The 25,977-nt window shown below is 40.1% G+C and overlaps 1 protein-coding gene across 4 annotated transcripts in view; it reads left to right on the top strand.

The window, feature by feature from the left end:
* The window catches only part of USP6NL (USP6 N-terminal like), a 130,925-nt gene that overhangs the window by 35,179 nt on the left and 69,769 nt on the right, over window positions 1-25,977 (top strand). For 3 of the 4 annotated variants that reach the window (XM_040595093.1, XM_040595095.1, XM_040595094.1), the window contains 3 exons: window positions 14,805-15,015; window positions 22,583-22,656; window positions 25,117-25,199. In XM_040595093.1, coding sequence (XP_040451027.1) covers window positions 14,958-15,015; window positions 22,583-22,656; window positions 25,117-25,199 — 215 coding nt within the window. In that variant the 5' untranslated portion in view covers window positions 14,805-14,957. The remainder of the gene's footprint in view (window positions 1-14,804; window positions 15,016-22,582; window positions 22,657-25,116; window positions 25,200-25,977) is intronic. The other variant, XM_040595096.1, reaches the window with a different exon arrangement.

Below are 25,977 nucleotides of genomic sequence, written 5' to 3'. Positions count from 1 at the left end.
TTTCCTTGTTTTTGAGACATATTTTTCTCTTGAGATTATCTAATGTATCAGGCAAGATTAATATATAAGTGTTTGGGACACACGCACATGACACGATGGATAGACCCGAGTTTGAATGGGCAAGTTTCACCATGTCTGCTAGTCTATACTATGTGCTAGATTTCCTCACAAAAATATTGTGGCTAAAGGGCATTTTCTTCCATGCCATTTTTTCTCTCTGTTTTGTCAGGAGTATTTTCCAGAGGTTAAGGCAAAGTTTCAGGCTTGTTTTTAAAAATATGACCTTCAGAATTTTAATAATGTTGGTTCACTGATTCCTGTCACAGTTAAAAGGGAAATGTAACTGTTGCTAAACCTCATTTTTGAGTGGGAAATATCAGTAGTCTGAATGAAGTAGTTATAATACAGTTCATGGGTCTCAGCTGGAATGTGAGAAGTTGCCTTGATCTGAGACTTCCTTTTTCTGATAAAAAAGGAAATAGTTTGTATTAATGAAGGGACTTTGGTAACATGAATATGTTGTGATCTTTCATAGAGGAATATTTTCAGTTCCATTTAAAGTCACATTGTTTGCATTAGTGAAACAATTCTTCATCACTCTGAAGTGTTGGGGTGTTTTTGGGATGCTTCCAGGGCTCCCCAGTGTGTGATATACTGCTGATTTCAGACATCACGCTTTGTGTGATGGATAAATGGCTGCACCATTGCTCTGTCCCCTAATTTTTCTCCTTCTAGAAAGAAAAAACCTGACTAATCCTCTCCTTTTTCTGATGACAGCTGTACATTGAAAAGACTTTTAACATGTTTTGAAAGATTTCCTCATGTATGCTGCAGCTGTGTCAAGTCCTGGAGCCACCATATCACTCGGTAAAAGAAAATCTAGTGTTTGCAGACTGTGTGGAGAATGCATTACACAAATCAAAGATACACAGATTAAAAAAAATGCTTTTGTCAATTCTGTGCTATGAATTAGTACCCTAGTTAGGATTTAAAATATGTGGGATGAATGCTAGTGTGGAGCTTGCCAAATCTATAGATGAAAAAAAAAAAGCTACGTAGGCTCCAATTCCCATTACTGTTTATAGGCATTGGAATGACCTTCTAAACTGAGCAGTGATAATTGCCTGTTTTACACAATGTATGAAGCTTCACGGAAGAGTATTTGTAGTGGTGGAAGATGTATTAAAAATCATGGTCTGGTAACTAGTAAGAATGTGAAGCCATTCTATAAATAGGGCAGATAGGCTCTAAAGGGAAAAATGAGCAAATAAGCTTAGGCAAATCAAAAGACAACTGGTTGTGCTGGGGCCCTTACTTGTGTATTTAATGTAACAGCAGCCTATAGATGGTGTCTGTTGGCAAATAACATGGCACTGTAGTAGTTGATGTAGAGAAGAAAACTGAGGGCCTGGCATCCCTCTGTGTTTCAGCAGGTTTTTCAGGCTAGATCAAACCTTGCCCTTATTATTCTTTGGGAGAATGTAACTTAAGAGTTGGGAGTGCATCTCGCAAATAGCTGAGCCTGGACGGAATCCAGTTTTGCATACTTCCATACCACTTTCCAGCACAAACTGAAGAACAGCAAATAGAGATCATCTGGAGACTTGCTCCAAAAGCACTATTTCAGTCTAAACTACAATGCTGTTTATAGAATTGCATGGAATTCGCCCCAGGTTTATGATCCTGATATTGGATAGCATATCTTAATGAGGGGTTTTATTAGGAATAAGTGGAAGTTCTAGTAGGGTTGATATTTCAGGAGCAGAAAAGGGGATCAAGTGATTTTGCACTAACATATTGAAGACTGACATTTATGACTTGTGTTTGTATATGCTCAGCCTTTCAAGATTAAGTGCTAAATTCATGGGAAAGCTTCTAGTTGGCCCTTGTATTGGGCTTACATGGCAAAATTTTGGTAGCAGGGGCTGCAGAAGTGGCCTGTGTGAGAAGAGGCCAGGGTTGGACACAGACTATTCCAGCTCACTCTGGAACAGACCCGCTGTTGGCCAAAGCTGAGCTCATAAGTGAAGCTGGTGACACCTCTGTGATAAGATATTTAAGAAAGGATAAAAAAGTGCAGTGCAACAGTTGTGAGAGAGAAGACAGAAAAACGTGCGGGGATCAATGCTGAAGAAACCATGGTCACTGCAGAAGGGAAGGGGAGGAGGTGCTGCAGGCACCAGAGCAGCCTGTGGTGAAGACCATGGTGAGGCAGGCTGTCCCCCTGCAGCCGATAGAGGACCCCATGCTGGAGCAAGCAGATGTGCCTGAAGGAGGCTGTGACCCCGTGAGAAGCCTGTGATGGAGCAGGCTCCTAGCAGGAGCCATGGCCCCTGGAGAGAAGCCCACATAGGAACAGGTTTTCTGGCAGGAACAGCAGCTTGTGGGAGGGACCCACACTGGAACAGTTCATGAAGGGCTGTATCCTGTGGGAGGGACCCCGTGCTGGAGCAGCGGAAGAGTGTGAGGAGGAAGGAACAGCAAAGACAAAGTGTTCCGGACTGACTGCAACCCCTGTTCCCCTGCGTCACTTAAGCTCAGGAGGAGATAGAAGAATTGGGACAAAAGAAGTATGGTTAAGCCTGGGAAAAGAAGGCTTGGTTTCTCATCATCCTACTCTATTTTTAATTGCTAACAAATTAATTTCCCCAAGCAGAGTCTGTTTTGCTCATGAGGGTAGTTGGTAAGCCATCTCCCTGTCTACCTCAGCCCATGAGCTTTTTCATCTTCATTTCTCCCCTTGCACTGCTGAGTAGGGTGAGTGAGAGCAGCTTGGTGGGCATCTATCTAGTGGCCAGCCAAGGGTCAACCCACTACAGCTACGCTGAGGATGTGGACAAACTTAAACTTTACAAGCATGTGTTCCTGTGAGTTCTTTCCAGTCCAAGCTCCCTTGAACTGCCCGTGATGGTAGCATGAGCTAATACAGCAGTTCTGTTTTTCTAGTTGCAGATTACATGGCGCTCACATGATCCTGTTTACCAGCACAGCCCACAGCAGTAACTTCCAGCAGAGCTGAAGACAAAGAGAAATGACATGTTCAACAAGCTCTGTAATTCCAGGACGGAGTGTCTTGAGTGATGGCCTCCTACATTTTCCTTTATGCTCTCTTAATGTACTACTAGATGTAATCTGTTCATGTTGTTTGTTTGGTTTTTTTTTAAAAAAAGTTTGACCAACAAAAAACCTTGTTAACGTTTCCAACTACCAATCTGCAGTAATGTGTTTTGAAACAGTATTTATTGGTATGCCAGTGGATTTTTTTGAGCAATGTTAGCTGGTAAATGTTAGAACTACTGAAGTCATTACTGCCTTTAGGAAAAGTCAACAAATTATTTCTCTTACATCCTAGCTGCAGAAATGGCATGGTACGGGAAGTTTGTAGAAGAGATAATCAAATTAGGATTAATGGGAATACACTTGAATGTGAGGTGGTTTGGAGCAGGGGGGAAAGCATGTGGATGAGGAGGGCTCAACATTTATTTGACATGTCTTAAACATTCCTGCTGAGTAAAATTGTTATTTAATACTGATTTGGTTTGGACTTGGTTTGTTTGACTAAGCTGTCTTTTGGGAATTTCTGATCCCTTTTTAATTTATAAACACTTTCTTGCCTTATTTTGTATGAGCTTCCGCTCTCCAACCTATTTCTGGCTGCCTTTTTTCTGTCACACAGCTTTCATCAGCTGAGTTCATAGATTTCTTATCAGTGAGAAAAGTTGTTTCCAATTAAAATCTACAAAAAAAAAGCTTCAGATTTGAAAATTATTTATTGTAATAGAAAGATGTTACAAAATTACTGTGACATGAAAACTAATTAAGTTTTCTTATTACTTTGATTTTTTCTCCACAATTAAAACAACTGCATATGAGTTCATTTCCATACCATTCTTCTTCATTGCAAGACAATTCTGAAAAGTCCTTCAATTAAAATTTAGTCTAAGTGGTGTAGTCCCATACCTATCTGTTTTGTATCCTGTCTATATGATTTTATAATCTTGAACTTCAAATACTGATGGCCAAATGATGTGTCACAGAACTGCATTGGAGTAGCAATGGCATACCGGTTTCACTGAGAAATGATTACTTTTGAGGTCTAAGAATACAAAATTTGCCTTTCTTGCCCTGAAGTAGCAACTAGCAATTGTATCTGGCAGTCAGACCACCGGGATAGCTTATAAATATGGTTGCTCTCTATTTGTGTGGTAACTTTGTTGGCTAACTTAGAGCTACCTGAAAGGTAGTGACAATGTTTTTTAAAAGAAACCAACGTAGAGCCACTTTGTATCCCTTTTGTGCTGATGGTTTTTTGGGGGTGTTTGGTCTGTCATGATCCCCCAGCCCCCCAGGCTTTAGTTGTGTGGGTTTTAGAGAACATCTGTGCTTTTCTCTCTGCTTATGTTTTTTTCAGTTTGTTTGTTTTTTTTCCTTGTAATTCAGAAAGTTACTTAAAGTTCAGTGGACCCCTTTACACTAACTTCTGGCACAGCCTCCTGTATCTGATTTCTTCTCCATCTTTCTAAGCCTGTGTAGTTGTTTTGCCTACAAATTCACGGAAAGGAAATTTCCATGAGTTTTCCTTTAGGTTTTTGATTTTCTGATATTTTTTTTTGTCTGCTTCAGCACTCTCTGTATGCAGAGAGAGAGGAAATGCTGCTGATCTAATGTGCAGGTGTGAAGGATGAAAACAGGTGCAAGGCAGTGGGAAAATTGGTACTCGTCTGGTGGAATTAGTTGTATAACAAGGTATTAAAACCTTAGAGCAGCTTAATATTTTTTATTTGTTTATTTTTGGGGTTGCTTACTTGAAGTTTTTTTGTATTAAAATACCTGTGATACAAGTGATAGTTTTACAATCCCTTTCTGTTGATTTGAAGTTCCTTACCTCTTACTGATGATGACCCCTCCATGCTTTTAACTTGACAAGTAGTTATATTTTGGCAGTTTTTTTACGTCATCCTCTTAAAATGCCATTCCCTAAATAACACAGCACACTGCACACACACACCCTGCAATGCACACACCCCCCCCCCCCCCCCCCCCCCCCCTTTCTGTGTTCACATTTGTACTTTTCATTAGGTATGGCTTGTAAATTGTCGCTCTTCTGTTTTTCAGGTCTCAGAAGGCATTACATTACCAGAAAGCAATTATACAGGTCATTGCCTCTTTACAGTGTGTTGTGTGTCAGGGTAGAGGTTGAGTGTATTGAGCTAAGCCTCAGCGGTTAGGCTGTGCTTCCATCAGCCCTGAAATTCTGGCTGCTGCAGTGATGTGTTACAGCCTTCACTTGCATCCACAGCGTCTGAGTAATTTGGACTACTCGAAACGGTAGCAGCCTTTCATTATGCTCCCACAAAAATTTTTGACTTACTAAAACCTGATTAGTTGAGTTGCAAATCCATGTGTTTGTCTTGTGGCTTTTGCTGAAACTCCTTGAAGATCTGTTTATCCAAAAAAAGTGTGACTTTGTGTTGGAACCTGTGAGTCAGTGAAATACCACCTCTGCTCAATAGCAACCAAATAATAATGGCTGTTTTGTGAGAGGTTTTTAATCAGAGAGAGAACTTCCCCCCAGGACGTGCATCTGACTCATTTTTTTCAGAGAAACCTGTCAACAACGCCTGAGATGGTTTGAATGTTACCCTGGGCTTAAACAGCCTATTGTACCTCAGGTACAAAGTACTCTTTGATACTTTTGTTTTTCTACATTTTTATAGCACACATTATCACAATAATGTGAACAGTTGGTCTTTATTGTAAATTTTTGTTTCAAGTGCTCTTCCAAAACAGTGGGTGTTAGCAAATAAAGAGTATGTGTGAGTAACTTTATAGTGTTCAGTAGTTACACCCCTTGGTTTTTTTCTGTGTCGGGGAAGTAGGTGAGGTAGGGAAGGAGAAAAACAGCGAGCAGAATTTCTAGACTAAGTACAGTAAAGATTGTACTGATGGCTTACACACACCAAAAGCTCTTTGGTGTGGCTTATATTAAAATAAATATATGTTGAAAATTATCTGGCTTCTCCCAGCATTAAAGTAGGCTGAGTTCTTTGTAAGTTCTTTAAAGAACTTTCTGTCATAACAAGTGTGCTGTTAAATTAACCAATTTCAGAATGTTTTCTAAACTGGGAAAAACATTCGGTAATTTTCTTTCACATTCAGACTTATGTGATGGCGGATGATGACTGTACTTTTGCTGAATAAAGGCTATCGGATTCTCATCAAGTTTGAGGCCACTGGACTGGTAACTCTTAATCCTTCCAAAATACTGTAACCAAAGCAATATTTGTTGTGTTCAACCTCTTCCTATCCTGTTGCTAGGCCTTTCAGGAATACCTTTGCAGAGATAATGCCTTGATTACTGTGTTACAGTTCCTCGTTTCAAGGAGATGCTTTGGCTTTGTTTATACTAACACCTTAATACGAAGTTGGGATTTTAATGTGTGCTGAAGAATTGTCTTCAGTAGTAAGATGAGGGAACTAAAATTCATAACCAAAGTATGTTTTTCCTTCACAGATTATTTTGGGTTTAAATTCACTGACAGATTTCAGACTTGAACTTGCTTGGACTTTCATATGAAGTTGATGAATTTTCGAACAAGTGTTACACCTTGTGGGAGGGTTTCTTGTCTGACCAGGAAGTTAGGAGCTCAAAACTCTTCTGGTGAAGAGTTGGGTTCTTATGTTTTGTTGATGTCTGGGTAACCAGTCAGCCCTGTTGCTCCTGGTCTCTCCAGGTTGCACAAATGAGAACTTGACCCCTCCCCAAAGTTCTGAGTATCTTGATTGCTTCTATACAAGCACAGTGCAGACAGGATTTATGTTTAAATCTCTACTTGTGCTTCACTGAGTACAGATGTGCTGTTACCCTTGCTCTGTAATAGAGGGGACAACTTGCGTGCCCTTCTCTGGCAGGATTCTGCAGTTTGTCTGCTTTTACCCAGTTACAGCATGCCTGTTTGCCAGATGCAACTCCATGGGCTCAATCAAGTCTTGACTCTTAACTACGGATTTTAATCCTGTAAGGGATATGAAATTTGCAGAGGCTGAGAGCAATCTTTTTGGAATGAAACAGGTTATTGAGCAGGACTGAAATCCATAAAGGGCTTTATTTCTGTGTTATCATAGAGCTAATCCTTGTAACTTGGAATAGGTATTACCAAAGTATTATGTCAGTATTCAGTTGAGGTGAAGGAGACTTTCTTCTGTGTACTGAGTTCAAAAATGCTTTTTAACTATTGCAGGTCATTTTCTGCTGAGGTATGGGTTTCTGACAAATGGTCAGGTTTTTCTAGGTTGTATTTTGTGGATTGTGGGTGGTTGGTTTGGTTTTGTTTGTTTTAACAGAATGTAGTAAAAATAAAGGTGGATCTTCATTAGTAGGCTTACTGCATCATAGGCTTCAGCATTAACAATTATACATTTGATTATTTTTATTTTTGTTTCCCTTCATGCCTGTGCACAAGGCCTGGACTAGAATTAACCTCATGTTAGTCTTGTACAGAAACTTCTTAAGGACTTTGCTTTTCATTTTAAATCAGTACTGAAATAAAGCATTGATTTTAAGAGAAGTAGTATTGGAAACTTGATAGTAGGTTTGTAAGTGTAATTAAGGTACCTCGCTGTTTGTAATCTTCCTCTGAACTAGTAAAAAGAAAGTGTTCATAATATATCTGTTGATGCACTGATTACTAAAGTCACTGTTTCTGTGCAGCAACAGAATAAATTAATAATTAACATCTTAAGTGAACACCGGATATTTGTAAAACATGTTGAGTGTCCAAAGGATGAGCCGAATGGTACATCTCACTGTGATCCCTTACTTGAAGATTTGTAACCTCTGTGGAGAATTCTGTTCTGATTAACCTGTGTTAGCCTTTAAAATATTCAAACAATATTTCAAAAAAGCCTTTTAATTTTATTTTTTTCATGGTCCTGTACTACTGCAGTATTGTGCTTGCCATTCAGTGATAACAGGATCTCAGCACTGTCTGTGCTTAACTGTTTATCTCCCATCTCTCTGGCAGTGGTTGGGGGGCAAAACCCCCAGACTTCTTTGCCAGACTGTCCTAAGGTTTTTGGATAGATTAAATCTAAAAATAATTAGGTGTTACATGTAGCAATATTAATTGAAATAAAGGTGATGGATATAATAAAGCCAGAAGGTTTATTGTACTGATACAATGATTTGTGGATTAACAGCCACAAAGTTTGAGAGAGAGATTTTTTTTTTTTTTTTTTTTTTTTTTTTTTTTTTTTAGTTTTTGTGTGTTTTGCTTTAACCAAACTCTGGAGTTGTGTTTTAATTAATGAATATTTTAGGTGATGCAAACGAATTTGTCCTGGGATTACTAAATACCAGCATGAATGTAACCCAATTTCAGTTTGGCAGGTGTGCCATTGGGTTGTACTGCAGCCCCTTTGCTGTTTTCCTTCAGCATGAGGCTGGGACCCAAATAACACAGAGCAGCCTTCAAGGCCCTAATTCCTGTTTTGCATGTGAAATGCCGAGGCTGTTTACTTTGGTTTGTTTACAAGTCCTCAATCAGTGAAACTGAAAACAACAGAACCTTCTTGTCTGTCACTAACTTCCTTTTCTTGTAGCAAGGATGAAGAAACTGATAGTGTTTTCTTCCCCAGATTCTGCTGCTGCTCAGCAAATTTGCTTACCCTTCATTTGGCTGTCTCTTATTCTTGCAGCCTTTCCTATAACCACTTTATAAACATAAAAACATTGGTATAGTGCTGCATGGCACTTAAGATAATTTCAAATGTTCAGAGGGTATTTCAATCATCTTATTCCTTCTCCTAAATTTTATTTTAGTTTTTAATAAAGTCAATGACAGAGATTTTAAGTAGCTGATTACACATATTTTTCAAAGCAACTCTACTTGACGCTGTAGTATGGACATGACTGATACTACAAGCAGGCATCTAGCATTAGATACAAGGTATCTAAATTTGCCTTGATGTGTTTTTGCACACTTACTCAAACTTAGAGTCACCAAGAGTAGGTTCAGTGTCATAGTAGCTTCTTGGTGTCATTCAGACTTTTCATAGGATTTGCTTAGAGGATGCTATTTGCACTTATTGTACTTAAAATGTTTATCTGCTCAAAGATGAATAGCTCAGAGGCAGAGTCTCTGAAGAAAGAAAGCTCTTCAGCTATAGTCAACGGAGTTGTAGCATGTAACTCAGCTGCTGGTTTTGGTTTGTTTTTGGTTTTTTGGGGTTTTTTTGTGGAAACGCATATGAAAGGGCCTTGCAGCTTTTCTGTAACTGCTACCGTGACTCCTGATGGTTCCTTCAGTATCGCTACCTGGGATCCATGCTGTATAGTATCAATCACAGCAGCCTCTCCAGGAGCCTGCAGTAGCTAATGTAACATGCTTTTGCTGGAATCAAGCAATAAATGCTTTTTCATCCTGCCAGAACTTTTGCAATATTTTAAATTTTATTTTCCTGTTGTGTATCAGGGTGAAACTGAGCTTAAAACATCAAGATAAATCCTGAGGTCTCCCCATGCAGAGGTTTTGCCTGGACAGGCAGAGTACTCACTTGGCACCTAGAAGATTCAAGCTGAATTGTGGACAGAGGCTGAAGGCTGGTTTTCTCATGCTTTTCAGGAAGGAAGTGTCCCTGGGTACCACCTCGTGATCTCTCTTCCAGGAGAAGGCAGAAAAGTAAAAGATTGGTAGTGTATGTGCAGCTGGTAGGTAAAAAGCTGGTCTACCAGTAACTGCTCATGTTGCTTATTTGCAAATGCTTCCTTTACCCTGTCAGGCAAGGTCCAACAAGGTTACAGCAGCCTGTTTACTTGAGCAAGAACGTAGTGTCAGCCACTAGGTAATAGCTTGTGGTCCCTGAGTAGGTCAAGGGGAATTTCTTCTTCTTTGCCATGATGCTGGTACAGTTTTACTTCTGCTATCTTGAGTCAGTGCTGGTGTTTTTCTAAGCTGGCCGGGAGCTTTCTAGTCTTCTTATCTGGCAGAGCAACACTTACTACAAAACAAAACCCTCCTTTTTTTCCTGTTTTATTTGGTTAAATTGGCTGTGTAATTCAATGATGAGTTGGACTGTGTGTATATCAGAGTAATTAAAAATTGCCTGCATAGAGGAGCAAACCTTTTTAACTTAGCCAGTAAAGTGATGCAAATATAGGTAAAACTTTTGTACCTAGATAACTTCTGTAACTTCTCTAGCCCTAGAGAAGAAATGAAACAGCTTCCTCAAAAATGAAGAGCTTCTTTCAAAAACTTCTTCCAGAGTATGCGTGAGTGTTGCTTTGGTGATGCTTTAAGCTGGGAATAGTCTTCACATCATTAACATTGAATTCAAAGTATAATTATTGTTTGCTCATTTAATTTTGACTAATGTGGAGATAAAAATGATTAATCAGGACACAACATCATTAGTGTAGTGTGGCATCTAACTACTTATGCTTCCCACATTAACAGACTTAAATATAACTCCTGTTATGAAATGTTCTGGCTTGTGTCAGAATCTAAAATATTAGAAACATTTTCTGTTTATATTGATACTGTAAATCTTAGTGCTGTGAAAACATTCACAGTCTACTACTAATGAAGATGTACAGTACAGGAAATCCGTAATTATGTCTGAAATTGTCAGAATTTCAGATAGTTTTTAAAATCTTCTTTTGATTTATGTTGCTGGGAAAAATTATTTTTATGTCACCCTGATGTATGGCATTGGGAAAACAAAGAGGAAATTTATTGCAGGGAACTGTTACATTCAATCTTGCTGAAAGATCATTTTGCTTGTATGTTTAGTAGCCTGTCACTGTTAAAGGAAGTATGAGTAGTGTCAGTATGCAGAAGGGATATTTTAGTTTTCAAAAGCCTCTGGGGACTGCAGGCATAATATACTTGTAAAGTACAAGGGATCAAAAAATGGCATTTTCAGCAAAACTTGCTTATAAAGTGATAACCAAAACCTGAAAAGGCTCAGCTGTGGAAAGGATGACTTGAGTTACGTTGAGGGTAAAATTCCTGAAATATTCCTGCTTTTTATGTGCCGATACTGCTTCTGTGGTCAAGTGTCTGATCTTACCATATAATACAGCAGCTGATTTACAGCATATTTTATTAAGGCATTAATTAACAAAGGACTAGTAATGGGAAGGGTCGTGGATTTCAAGGGGAGTGTGGGAGTAATACTCATGGGCTGTAGATGAAACAGATTACATGTTACAGTGGGATCAGTTCTAGCCACAGTAGGAGTTCCAGGAAATGTAATCTTTAGTGGAAGATTGTAAAATGATTTCCATGTAGTAGAAAACAGCCTGTGTTTTTCCATGAAGACTGTATCTTTGTCATTTCTTTACTGCTGGGTTATAATGTGTTGCAGAAACAGGCTTTCTCTATCTCATTGAACAGCAAGAGTGCAAATCTGTGCTGATCACCCCTTGAACAGCTGTTTGTAGGGCTGACATTACTTAAGTAACCATAGTGTTTGCACCTCCTTAAAGATGAAATGTATAGATGAATGACCACTTGGTAATGGTCATAATGCTTCCCTTTCATAGTAGTGAGGAAAGAGAAAAATAGTAGTAAACCAGTGAAAAGGCTAGATGCCAACTACACCCTTGGGAAGGAGAACAAAGGATGACTTAAGCTTAGATATAAGACATCAAGTTGCTGCACAAGTCAGACCAGTCTTTACATACTGGCAAGTCCAATATTATACCCAGCCCAAGTCTTTACCTTTAAGTCTATTAAGATCTGGATTGTGTTGACAGAGTCCTAGGCAGAAAGGTGGCTTGTGTATTGTTGGTGGGTTTTTTTCTTTCTCTTCTTTCAAGAAGGGACTATTGTTCAGAGTTGGGCTTAATCTTTTCAGCGTAGCTTGTTGCAAATTAGCAATTATGGTTTCTTCTGGCTTTGCAACCAATTATGTTAACCTTCAGCAAATTAATTATCTTCTGGCTCATGTACTGCATACACAACACTTTGTAAAATGGAATTACAGTAGAATTCTGCCAGTTCTTGTCGCTCCACTTTGTAACCCTCATGGTAACATTCATAAGGCTTAACAGTGAGGCGATGACATGACCACTCAAACTGCAGCTTCCAGCTGAGTTAGTTGCAGGCATAGCTGATGGAGATGATTTAATTTTAAGGTGTACTTATTTATGTGAAACTCATATAAAAATAATTGCAAATTAAGACTAAGTAAATGGCTAAGTTGTGTTTTATTAGATTATGTTCTTTTTCGGTTTTATTGCTGGTTTTGGTCCTCTATTAACTAGTACGTGTTAGCAAGGCTGTGTTACTAAAAATAAAGTCATAGACATATTGCAGTGACTGATTAATATTAGTAGAGTTCCTGTAAGTCCTTTAGTCAATTGCTGCTTAAAAGCAAGGTGGAGTTAGTTGATTTAAATTCTTTGCAGTATACATTAGACCCCTAAATTCTAATTATGGGTTTTGACACAGCCTTCCTCTGTGGAATACTGCATAGCAGGGCTGCTTTGGTTTCCCTGCCTTTGCTCTGAGCCCTCTGAGGATCACTTAAAAATTGCTTTGAGGTAGTTTTTAGTAGCAGTTAATTCTACTAATTTCCAAAGCGACCATTTTCCATTGGTGGCTGTGCAAGTGTCTCATAGGGGATGTTGCAGAACTGCAAGTATTCTTGTGAAGTGAATTTTGATTTTTCATTAAGATGAGAGTTCAATCATGTTTCTTCAGGAAAGTTAAATCCTTACTTTCATATCTCCTACCCATTACTCCTCATGCAGTAAAACTACAACACATTCTACTCTGAAGAAATGCTGATTATTAAGGGTGTAAAAGTGCATGTGTTTTGCTGTTGGAATGGGGGTTATTTCGGTGCAGAGGGTAGTGGGATATGTTGATTTCACAAACAGTTTTATTCCACCTTTAGCACATTTTCTTCCTTACTTCTGAAGAGAGAAAAAATTCAGTTAAGTCAAAATTTTCCCTTTTCTCTGTGTAAGTCTGTTTACTTGAAAACACCCACAAAAGTAGACATGCTAAACTTGAAAACCAATTAAAGGTAAAAGAAAAATATCAGTGTAATAGAGTTCTTAACTTACTGCTGCCTGAGGGTAGTGTGTGGTAGTAGAGTACCAAGGATGTTAGAAAAACAAATTGTTTTCACATGCTGAAGGTATCTGTTGAGAGAGATAATGTGGAATGAATTCTCTTGTTTGTTGTATGCGAGTTCTTTTTGTCTTCCTCACAGATATGCTCTCAGGTAAAGAAACTAAGTAGTTTGTTTTACAAAACCAGTTCGGTAGTCCTATCATGAGAAAAATGGAAGACAATTTTTGTATAGCAGGAAGGTTACTACCGTGTGCGTATGAATGTCAGCAGCAAGAAAATGCTCCTTTTGAAGGGAAACCTGCCTAGTGGTGGTTATCACACTAGCTCAGTCTAAACTCATACTGAATCCATAGACTATAAACTGTTGACACCTGGGTTTGGGTAAGATCCATGAGTGGAAATCAGGGGTAAAGATAAAGGAGCTGCTGCTCATCTCCAGGTGCAGTGCTTTGCCAGGTGATATGGGGAGGAAGATTAAAACAATTGAAGGAACTTCCTTCCCCCAACCCCCTAGTCCTGGGGGAAAAAAGAATAGTCCAGTGCACTTGACCAGATCTCCTGTTCCTTTTCAGGGTGCAAGGAAACCATGGAATGATTGAGATTGGAAGGGACCCCTGGAGGTCATCTGGTCCAAACCCTCTGCTCAAGCAGGGCCGCCTACAGCCAGCTGCCCAGTAACATGCCCAGAGAGCTTTTAAGTGTCTTCAAGGATTGAGACTTCCCAGCCTCCCTGGGTGACCTGTGCCAGTACTCGGTCACCCTCACAGTGACAGAGCATTTCCTGGTGTTCAGAGGGAACCTCCAGTGTTTCAGTTTGTGCCCATTGTCTCTGGTCCTGCCAGTGGGCACCGCTGAACAGAGCCTGGCTCTGTTCCCTCATTTGTACCTTCCCTTCAGGTGTTTATGTCCATTGATAAGATTCCCCTGAGCCTTCTCTTCTGAGGGCTGAACAGTCCCACTGATCATCTTTCTGTTGGCTTCACAAAGAGCTGGAAGCCCACACAAGTCTTCCAAGCCAGTTCTGGTAGCATGTGTGCTCTGACTTGATTAGGTTAAGAAATGGGATTGGCTGGCTCCTGGCTGTAAGCATCATGTAGCAGCTGACACTTTGCTTGAGAGAGCATGTGTAAGGACTAAAATCTGTGCAGGAGAATGGCTTGATTTGTGTGTCCTTGAATATTTGGTGTGGAGGTTTGTTTTTCAGGTTTTGAGGATGCAGATGAATTCTACCAATGTTAAATCTTGAATTTTCATGCTTTCATCAATGAAAACATTCTTGTCAACTCCTGACGTCCTAGGTATTTCAAGTTTCCAAGATACCCTGAACAATGAAGGAGTTGTAAACAGAAAATTAAAATCCCTATCCTCTAAGTAGAGAAGGCCAGACAGTTACAGAATGTATTTCTGTATTTTAAGTTACTTAATTTCATGGTTTGTGAAGTAATAAGCCAGAAATGGGGTACTGCAAGCCCAATTTCTAGTAAGTCCTTTCAATAAGATGCTTTTTGTGCAGCACTTGGTAAATACCAGTAAGAATTCTTACCCAAGAGCGTAACAGTGATGTATTGCAGGAGCCATGTCCTCTGAGGTTGTTTGTTCAAATCCTCTTGTTTATTATTAGCTGGAATGCAGGGCTGTGGGCTGCAGTGGAGAACACTAGCATGGTGTCTGTGTGACACTTCTGATTAACAAACAGCATCTTTGTTTGAATATCTGCAGATCGTGTAACTGTAGAGGGACCGTGTCTTGAAAAAGAAGGAGCACGTGTCAAGTGGCGCGGTTATGTGCAAATGCTGCGAGTGGAGGAGGAGAACTTCCCCGTTCATTTGTGATAAACTGGTTTAGAATATGCTCTAGAAACAGATTTACTTCATGAAGACTAAAACAGAGCATTACAAGGACTGGGCAGAAAATCACGATCTAAAGACTGGTAAAATGTTTTTTGTTATATGCTGGTCTTTAATTGTTTATGTTGTACTGTTTTAATTCTCTCTCATTTTGGATTAGTGATATCTCTGAGTTTTAAATACTTAATACTGTGAAGACAGATAATTATGTTTAATGATGGAAGAAATGTAGCTCAGTTAACTTCTGTAAATGCTGTTTTCCAGAGGAGGAGTTGCTGTGCAAAGGGGATTGTTTCTCTAGCTATTTCATATTATGTTGAGAGTTCTTCTCGGTGTGTGAAAAGAAAAATGAAGTATACGGAGTAATGCTTAACCTTCTTTTGTTCAGAGCAGGCTTCAGATTTCTGTGCAGGTATTTACTAAGATTTTTCCTTTTGAATGTCGCCTACCCACAACAAAATACTATTAAGCATATGTCATGGCTTTTATTTCATTGTTTGTGGGAGTGGACTGAAAGGAAAATAAACAGCCTTGGTATAAAAGGGACTTTCTGATATGATCGGAGTCTTACAAAATGTTTTGTTTATTGCTCTGATACATGCTTTGAATGTGTAGATGTGTAGCAGCTGGTGGTAGTGCTTGCAGACAGGAATTTGTGCTAGTGCAGCTCTCTGTGCAGTAGAATGTGTAATGTGCAAACAAGCAAGAATTTGAGTGAAGTAATGGAAAACAAATTAACATGTTGCAAGACTTTTGGGGTTTTTAGACTGCTCCACAGTTAAGGAGGTAGTGTTGGTGGGTCAAAGAACAAAAAAGGGGAAAATCTCATTTTCAGAATTTGGGATAAAATTACATAGGGTGCTATGTACTTATCCTGAGCCACACAGAAATAGGCATTACTTGTGGGGGTGCTGGTCAACAGCCAGCTGAATACGAGCCAGCAGTGTGTCTGACAGGACTTGAATATTATTATTTTATACACACACACAGAGGCCAAGAAGGCTTGTATCCAAAACAGTGTGGCCGGCAGGGCCAGGGCAGTGCCCGTCCCCCTGTGCTGGGCACCGTCCGGTGCGGCCGCCCCGCGGGGCCTGGGCTCAGGGTCGGGCCCCTCAGGGCAGGGGGGACGCAGAGGGGCTGGAGCGTGTCCAGAGCCGGGCAGGAGCTGGGGGGGGGGGCGGCGGGGGGAGCTGGGGGGGGTCAGCCTGGAGAGGGGGGGCTCAGGGGCACCTGGTGGCTCCCTACAGCTGCCTGGCAGGGGCTGTAGGCAGGGGGGGTCGGTCTCTGCTCCCAGGGAACAAGCGCCAGGACAAGAGAAAACAGCCTCAAGTTGCATCGGGGGAGGCTTAGATGGGGTATGAGGAAAAATTTCTTCACCAGAAGTGTTGTCAAACCCTGGAACAGGCATCCTAGGGCCATGGTGGAGTCACCATCGCTAGAGATATTTAAGACACGTAGACGTGGCAGTTAGGGACGTGGTTTAGTGGTGGGCTTGGCAGTGCTAGTTAATGATCTTAAGGGAGTTTTCCAACCTAAACAATTCTATGATGCTACTTAAATTTATGGCACGTCTGTAAGAGGCAATTCATTATGCTGATGCATAAGCATTATAATGTACCTTGTACTTAACACACTCTTTCGATATGTGTAAGGAGCATTCTGAGGCTCTTGGTAGTATCATTTTGTGCTACTTTGATGAGGGACCTAGTGTTTGGCTGTTTCCTTTTCCAGGTGAGGTACTTTTAAGTAGCCAGTTTTAGGTTGTTTGAGGGAGCATATCACTAGTGAGTTTGAGTCATCCCAGTGATCATTCCCATAAGTTGTATGACTACCTTTGCATGGACTAGAGATGCATACTCAGTGGATTGCAGATGGAAATCACTTTTTAAAATGATGTGCCTTACAGTTTTCAGTTCTGTAGCTGAACAAGATGAAAAGTCATGCAGAATTAGGCAAACAGGGTTCAAACTACAGGTACTTAATAAACCTGGAAGAGCAGAAGCTTTTCTTGTGGGAAAGACCAGCGTTTTATGGTTTTACAGCAATTCGTCATGAAGCAGTAGCTCAGTTTCGTCAGGCTGGGCAATGAGAACCAGGTGTTACTGCGGGCTGCTCCTGTTAGTCACCCCTGACCAAGAACAGTGGAGCCGCAGCCAGGCAGTCATAGGCTGTTCAACTGCTCCCTGGCTGGTGGAAACACAAGCAATAGTGCTGCCAGTTCCTTCTCCTTTATTTTGGAAAACTAAGTAACTGCTGGGGCTGCAAGAAGGATCCTCAGTGTTCGGTTTGATAACAATATATTTTATTTTTGTATTTTGTTTATTTTATTTTTCTTTTTTTTTTTTTTTTGCCTTTGCCCCCACCTTAAGGAAAAAAATATTTTAGGTGGGTAACAACAGGACCTTGGATCAAAGGCTCTGTGGTGTCTGTAGATGCCTACATCTATAGCTACCATTCCTCCCCATGAAAACAGAAGGGAGAAGATGGCACGAAGGCAAGAGTATGGCAGGATTATATCTGTTTTAGTGGGATTGGATCTGTCAAACTGTAGCTCTGTAGCTGTACCTGCTTTCTTGCAAAAATCCTTGAGAAAAATTTTTACTATTATTCCGAATGTCATTTTTACATCTATTTGTATGGCACATCCTTATTTTCTCTTTAACAGTGTTTATTTTCACTTGGATCTGTTGTTTTGCCATTAAGTATGTCACTTCTGGCAGTTGATCCATTCCAGTTAGTCTTGCATTGATTGTAGAGGAAAACTTTACATATTTTTGTTTGCAGTATGTCTATTAATATTATTAGTTCCTCCTCACTTAAATTTACTGCAATTTCCTTTCTTCCTTAGGATTGAAAGAATCTGCAATTCTGGAAAAGTAAGCTGTTCTCTCCAGTATTCCTCACAAACTGCAAGATACTTAGAATTGCAGCTGCTTAGTAGGAACTAGGCGTTTCCAGTTAGTTTTTAAGTTTGCCTAAGAAGCCTGTTTGTTGTCAGTTTTAGGAATTTATTTTAATTTAGCTTCATGTTTTTCAGTTTTGATATCAATTGACTGGACTGGACAGGGGTTTTGAAATTTTTAAAAAATATAAAAATCCAGCTTTAAAAATGAGGGGGTTTGTTTTAAATGTGATTGTGAGGTACACAGAGACCACCTAGTAGTGGATAGCAGGGTAACACCCAGACTTCATCTTTAAATTTGTTGCTACTAAGTAATGCTGGCATCTCCAGATCACTTATTTCCTCTCAGGAAATAGCACTGGAGACTAATGAAGATTGTGTCCTTGTGTAAGACAAGCTTAATTTTCTGCCTGTGCCACTTCTTACATACCATCACCAGTTTCTGTTCTTGAAGAAATTGTCTTTTTCAGTTCTTTGATAATTGGTGGGGTAAGGACAGACTCTTAATAGAGTGACAAAAGAAGAAAGCTTGTACTGATGCTAGGCAATGCTTTCCTCTCATTTTGTAGGGCTGATGGCAGGCCACAGGTGTCTAATCTAGCAGGCCTGACACTTTCACAGTTTAAAATCTGGGAGTTCCAAATGAGACCAATTCAAGTCCCATCCTTAAGTATCTTCCTGCAGAAAAGCAGTAATCTGGCTGCTCTGTCAGTCCTTTTTCATTTCATTACAGATTGGGATTTTGTTTGATTTTCTGACCCTAATGATGCTTCAGTTCCTTTGCATGCTGTGTTTCAAAACTTACAAATTGGCAATATTTGCAAATATAGAAAACAGGTTAGCATAACAGAGTGATAAGGGGAAAAGACTCTCTAATGAGGAGTGTTATGTGTATGAGGCTAACTGTTCTGAAAATTTTGTTCCTGGTCTTTATGTTTTACCTTTTTCAAAAGCTAGATGTGTAACACTGCTGCTTGGCAGGATTTTAAGTATGCTTGTTGTACCTTGTAAGCCTTACCAATGTGAGGGGTGGGGTGGTGGTGGTAAGTACGCTGTTTAGCATGCAGATTTTATCACCAGGTCATTGAAAATGTATTTCCTCAGACTTTATTCAAAATCAGTTCTCTGGTACTAGTTAATTGACTATATATTAACGTCAACCTCATCAGAGATGGCATGGTTTCCTGTATAATGTGGTGTTGATCATCTGTAAATGCTAAGTTTTGATCAGAAAATTTAATCATACTTGTTTCACATCTTTTAACTGGTTTCAGTGATATAAGACTTTAGAATACTAGCTATTTGTCTGTAATTTTGTAGTGATGTAGTAATGTTTGGTTTGGGGTTTTTTTTGTGCCTGGGAAGACAGTTAATGAAGAATTTTTCTTGTTCCCATATTTAGCTTTTACTTTATTAGGAATGACTGTGTAATTTCTAACTTGGTGATATTTAAATAATTCCTCTTATAAGAAAAATCATATATTATGCTTATCTCCCAAAATATAACCTCTTGTCCCAGTCTCAAGCTGTTTTCTGGGTTTTCAGTATGGATGGATTAACGTAACATTAAACTATCTCAGTGCAGGTAGAAGGTTATGATGATTCTGGCAGAAAGTCAAGAGGATTACTTTAAAGGCAATGAATATGATAATTTCCACACTAAATGTAATTGAATTGTCATGAGGCATAGTACAGTGCAAACTTAATTCTTATGTTACTTATGCAGAGGAAAGGAATGTAAGCCATGGCCATGTTTTCAGCATAAATCAGGATTCAAGTTTCTGGTGCAAAGACAGTTCTGCGTTCTTTTAAGCAAAGGTTTAAACTTCATTTCAACTTCTGCCACTTATTCCATCTTTGGTGTTGAAGAGCTGTGCATGTCCCTTTTGAGAAAGTTTTCAAATAGAAGTAACAATCTATTTTTTATTTCTGTTAATTAAAAATTGCTTTTTACTTGAATATGTCAACTAGTATGTATTACAATATTGACTGCTTACTATTCAGCCAAACTCTTTCTCAAACGAAATCTAATCTCTCTTTTACTGGGAAAATAGTCATAGGATTTCCCCGACACACACGCACTTCTTCAAGCCCAGCAGTAGTCACACTTTAAACAAGTAAGCTTTTCCCCATATCTGTCCGTTGGAGAAGCAAAGATTAGGATTGCTCAGTAACTGAATTCTCTGAAGGAATGTCTGCTTTCTAAGCAAGTATATTTTTTTAAATTTTTAAATTTTAAAAGTTTACTATTAGAAAATCTGTAATTGGCCTTCTATAAACACTTACTGTAACTACAGTTTTCTCTGTGTCTTACAAAAGAAAATGCAGTTTAGTTTTTATTATGGTTACTTTAGCTTCCCAGTTTGAAAGTAGTACTAGGCTCCATCTACTACTTTATGTCAGTTTTGATTCAGTTCAGTGGGCATAGTACATCAACTAGTAGAGGATGAAAAATAGATTGTTACAGTTGTTGGGGAACATGTAGTGCTTGAATGCACTCAGTGTAGAGTTCCGTGTGTGCCCTTGTGTGGTGACAGCGCTGGGGGTGGGTGGTTTCTAGAAGGGCACATAAGCGTTCTGTCTTGGTCAGCCTTCACATAAGTAGCTGGGGTAACAGGGTCCCACAGTTGCTATAAAGTTGCGTCGGAGAAAAACCAAGCTGAAAGCAAACTGCTTTGTGTCCTGCAGTCCTCTTTAAGCTTAGGGGTAAAGGTGGATCCAGCACCTGAAGGAGCAGGAGGACCAACGCACTGCTTGGACAGCCCTGAAGGCTGAGCAATATAAAATGAATCTACTCACCTCTCCTTACAGGGAGGAAATTATTTGTCAGTGTTGGGGCAGAGAGATGCGTAGCTTCTAAATGCAGCAGATGTCAATCTTAATCTTTTTTTTTTTTTTTTTTTTTCCCCTCTTCCCTACAGTTGTGTAAATACACGTGCACTGGTTCTGGTGCACACTGGAAAAAACGGCAGAGCTCAATGTCCTCGCTAATAAATGGTAGTAATATGATTGGCAAATGGTGGTGACAAGCAGAAGGGAGCCAGAATGTGGAAAACAGAATGTTAACTTTTGGAGATGATAAGCAAAAGTTTTAAAGAAGCAGTCAGGCTTCCCATTGGGGAAGTTTGGGACAAGCATCGCAGTTGCCTGAATGCTGGTGCTTGTGCCCCTGATGGGGTTTACTGAGGTTCTCTCTGTGTTCCTCTAAAAAAACTTAAAGTGAAAACATGTAGAGACTGTGCCAGATCTCTAACAGATGGCTTAGAAGGCCACCCCTGGCACAACTTGTCTAAATAGCTGAGAAATACGTAGGTAAATTTCATTAAAGAAATACTGAGTTTAAACATATAGATGTGTTAATAATGTCATCAATAGAAAACTGTAATATCTGATCCATTTTTCTATTTCATGGCCCAGGTGGATGATATGTACAGTTCCTGAAGTTCATTATGTTGGCATGAACCAAATAGTGAAGAAAAAACACATGCTTGGACTTATTTTTATAACAGTGTGTGCTGAAAAATGACTGCAAATGTTTTTAAAGCTTTCCTTGATTTAGACTTCATTGCCTTTTAACAATTGAGACACTCAGCTCTTGAATCTCACAAACTTATCATTGATTTGCCTCATTGATTTCAAATCATAATCACAGTTGGGATATTGAGGTGCATGATGATGTTGAATGTTCAAAGCAGCATCTTTCATACTTTTCCTTCCTTGGTGCCCTCTTTACATTCCCTTCCATGTCCTAGAGATGGTTTCTGCCAAGGGAGCAATACCAAGGAATCTAATTCAGTTGCACATGTGGTTTGCTTCACCTTGTCTTGATAAAACCAGTTTTATGTAAACTTTCTTCACTACTGTAGTAAACTGCTGCATCTGCAGTGTACTGATGCTTGCCCACACATCCATTTTTTTCTTGCCTGTCAGCCTTCTGTTGTCATATCCTTATACTTATTGAAACTCTGGGTTGCCCAGGTTGCAGTTCTGATACTATAATGACATCCTTCCCTATTTTCTGAGAAATATGTGTTAAGCAATTTCTCGGATGAAGTCATGCAGTATTTCTTCAGCGTTCATCAGGGTTCTTATCCCTGTCTACCAACCCTGTAAATAATTCACACTTCTGTTATAAACCAGTAGTGTATGTTTTGGCTTTGTTTGACTAGGTCAGGGGTCCTCAAACTATGGCCCACGGGCCAGATACGGCCCCCAGGGTCCTCAGTCCGGCCGCCGGTATTTACAGAACCCCTCTGACCCTCCCCGCCCCCCCCACCCCCCACCCCCCGCCGGGGGTTGGGGGGGAAACCAAGCAGCCACAGATGACTGCCTGCCACTTCATCCACGTGCCGGCCCCCTGTTTAAAAAGTTTGAGGACCCCTGGACTAGGTGAATGTTTGTGGAATTAACAACTAGTAGCTTTTACTGTTTTCTTCAGTCTTTCAGTTAGTGGATTGTGAGGTATTATTTATTTTTTGTTTGTTTTTAGCTTTTATTGAATACCTGCTTTGGCGGAGAATTGGGAACATTCTAAATTCAGCAATTAGGATACCATCCAGTAATTTTATTTTACTCTGAACAGTATTCAAGACATGCACCAAGGTTGTATTTTGCTTTAATACAATTGTTTTGGCATTTCTCCATCCAAGTAGCGCCTCTGAAGTTGAAGATTATTTCCCAAGTATTTAGCTGCAGTTCTTTGTTAACAAGGGAGAGAATCTGAACAGCATTATTTTAATTCTCCACAGGTGCAGATGCTGAGCAAGATGCTGCTATCAAACTTGCCCAGGAAAGAGCAGAGATAGTTGCCAAGTATGACAGAGTAAGTGAACTCAATAATAATTTTAAAGACATTTCATAATTAATCTTAGTAATATCTGTTTAAAAAATGAATCATGGTTCCCACTAGCTTTTGTTTAAAATAGTCTATGCGCTACTAATCTGATGGTTCCATGATACGCTGTCCTCTGGGTGAACTAAATTCTCTTTCCATGGGGGATATTCTGGATAAAGACTCAGTCAACTCATTTTTCAGGTGCATGGCAAGTTGCTTTGGGGCTATTTTACGGTAGTATAATCTATTAGAAGTAATGAAACTGGGGTGTTTGACAATGCTTAGTGTATCTATGAGATCGGAATGACTCTTATTTTACTTTTTATTTACTTAATTGTTTGGGTTTGGTAATGGAAACATTTAAATAATTACAGAGAACTGCACTGTTTGTCAGATTGCTGTGAGGAATTGAAATACCTTAGTTGTATCTTTTTTTGTCTTGAACCACTTGTCAAGTAAAAGCCTGGCACAGAGTATGCCTAGAATGCCTACACCACACTCACATATTCTTTTAACACTTGTGGACTTTGGAAGTGTCATTGGAGTACTGAGCAATACACTTGTTTGTAGAATTCATGAAATGTTTTACATGCTAGACCGAGTGGTGGTTTGCACAGTGTGCACTTAAGTGAGTGGCTGTGAGGTGGTTTTTTTTTTTAATAAGGAAAATACATGCACATGCATGGTGAGTTGACCGCGACTGGACACCAGGTGCCCACCAGACCTGCCCTATCACTCTTCTCAGCAGAACAAGGGAGAGAAAATTAACAGAAGGCTTGCGGGTCAAGATAAGGACAGGGAGACATCACTCACCAATTATCATCATGGGCAAAACAGACTTGACTTGGGGAAATTAGTTTATTACCAATCAAAATCAGAGTAGGATAATGAGAAAACAAGAACTAAATCTTTAGAACACCTTCTCCCCCACCTCCCTTCTTCCTAGGCTCAGCTTCATTCCCAGTTTCTCTACCTCTCCCCACCAGTGGTGCAGTGGAACTGGGAACGGGAGTTATGGGTCAGTTCATCACACATTGTCTCTGCCGCTCCTTCCTCATCAGGGAGAAAACTCACGCTCTCCCCCTGCTCCAGCATGGGGTCCCTCCTGTGGCAGACAGTCCTTTATGAACTTCTCCAATGTGAGCTCTTCCCATGGACAGCAGTTCTTCACAAACTGCTCCATCGTGGGTCCCTTCCACAGGCTGCAGTCCTTCAGGCACCGACTGTTCCAGCCTGGGTCCCCTGCCATCATAAGACTGACCAGAAAACCTGCTCCAGCCTGGGCTCCTCTCCTCACAGGGCCACAGGCCCTGTCAGGATCTGCACCAGCACGGGCTGTCCATGGCTCACAGCGTCCCTTGGGCATCCCCCTGCTCTGTCATGGGGTCCCCCACAAGCTGCCCCACTGTCACCCTCCGTGGGCTGCGTGGGCTTCCCCATGGGCTGCCAGGGAATCTCTGCTCTGGTGCCTGGAGCACCTCCTGCCCCTCCTTCACTGATCTTGGTGTCTGCAGAGTTGATCCTCTCACATATTCTCACTCCTCTCTTCCGCTGCAATTGCTGTTGTGCGGTGTGGTATTTTTCCCCCTTCTTAAATATGTTATCCCAGAGGCACTACCACTGTCACTGGTAAGTTCGGTCTTGGCCAGCAGTGCTTCTGACTGGGTATGCCAGCCTGGAGCCAGCTAGCGATGGACTGTGTCGGACACGGGGAAAGTTTCTAGCAGCTTTTCACAGAAGCCACCCCTGTAGCCTCGCCCCTCGCTTGCTACCAAAACTTTGCCATATGAACCATGTACACTTTTTGTTCTGAGTGGTGGCCTCTCTTCATACCCAGCAACCTGTGCATAGCTCATACCGGAAGAATATATACCTGAAATATACTTAAATTTCTGCAAGTCTTAGGAAATTTGGTCGTTGGGGTAGAAGAGAAGAACATGAGTGAATGCATCATAGAGGGAAAAACCTCAGTGCTGCATTCTGTTTGATAGCTGCTGGAAGTCAGCAATAACGTTAGCTCAAGACTGTCAACAGTACGTGCTGTTGTCAGGTGATGGTTCAGGATAAATGGACAATGGAAATAAAACAAGTAGAAGGCACTCTGTAGGGACCTTGATGGACTGTTTGGAGGTGAGCAACAGGTGTGAGATTATTATGAGTCTCTGGTTGAAATCGGTGGTTGAAATTTATTCTGTGTAACAGTGACCAAAAGAGTTTTTCTGTGATGAAAATACTGTTTGTAGGGACTGGGAGAAGTGCGCTGCTCTCCTTTTTCTTGGATGGTGAGTTTAGGACTAGTGTTTTGCTCCCCCTCCTCTACCCTACTACCAGTGTATCCCAAAGGTTATGCTTTCAGTGGTTGAATCCTGTCTTCTGTGTCTCAGTTTATTGTTTCATAAACTTTAATATAACTCTTTTTGTTTTCTTACCCCCCCTCTCTCTCTTTAGGGACGGGAGGGTGCACAGATTGAACCATGGGAAGATGCTGACTATCGTCTTTACAAAGTCACAGATAGATTTGGGTTTCTACAGTAAGTAGCAAGCTTGAAAAGAAAGTAAGATTAAGAGTTTCCTACTATTACTGTTTATGCTTTCTATTGTATTGCCTGTGTGCTGAAATTTATTATGCCTTTTAATAGATCTTCTGGAAACTGCTGTGTAAGTTTTGGGTAATCTTTTACTGTGCTTTTCAATTCCATTTCTAACTGGGTTTTAGTTCTGTAATTTGATCCTGCGTAGTGAGTGAAATATTTTTGAATATTTTATTTGGGACTGAAATTGCTAGTCTACAAAAAAGGTATTTCAAGCTCAATTAATCTGCAGATAAATTTTGGTTTTAAGTAACTGTGTTATAGAAACAAACCTGAAATTTTTGGAAGGATTTTTAAGGATTTTGTTATAATGTTGATCTTTAAAAAAAATCCCAACACATTTTAGATTACTCACACAGTTGTTCATATACAACCATTATCTGAATCCTTCAAAGATAAATACCATTTTACTTCATGTATTTAGTAACTTTACTGAAGTCTCTGCTGATTTGGGACCTGATGATGCATCTTAAAGTCAAGTCAGAAAATGCCAGAATCCAGATCTGTTTACCCTGTGGGTACCTCCTTTGTAACAAAAAAATCTCTTGTCTTTTTGGAAAATAAAAGGTGAGAGTATTAAATTATATTGGGATTTTTGTGGCTGGCAGATATGAAAATCCAACTTGCAGAAACTGAATACAAGCTGATTTGCTACTTTTAGTAAGATCCAGTCAAGACTCTGCTGTACTTGGTGTTTGGCATTTATGTTTGAATGTGA

The sequence above is a fragment of the Falco naumanni genome, chromosome 5 (genome assembly GCF_017639655.2).
Source record: "Falco naumanni isolate bFalNau1 chromosome 5, bFalNau1.pat, whole genome shotgun sequence".
Taxonomy (NCBI): Eukaryota; Metazoa; Chordata; class Aves; order Falconiformes; family Falconidae; genus Falco; species Falco naumanni.
Note: the sequence above shows the minus strand (reverse complement) of the source record. Positions and strands in the feature narration are given on the sequence as shown.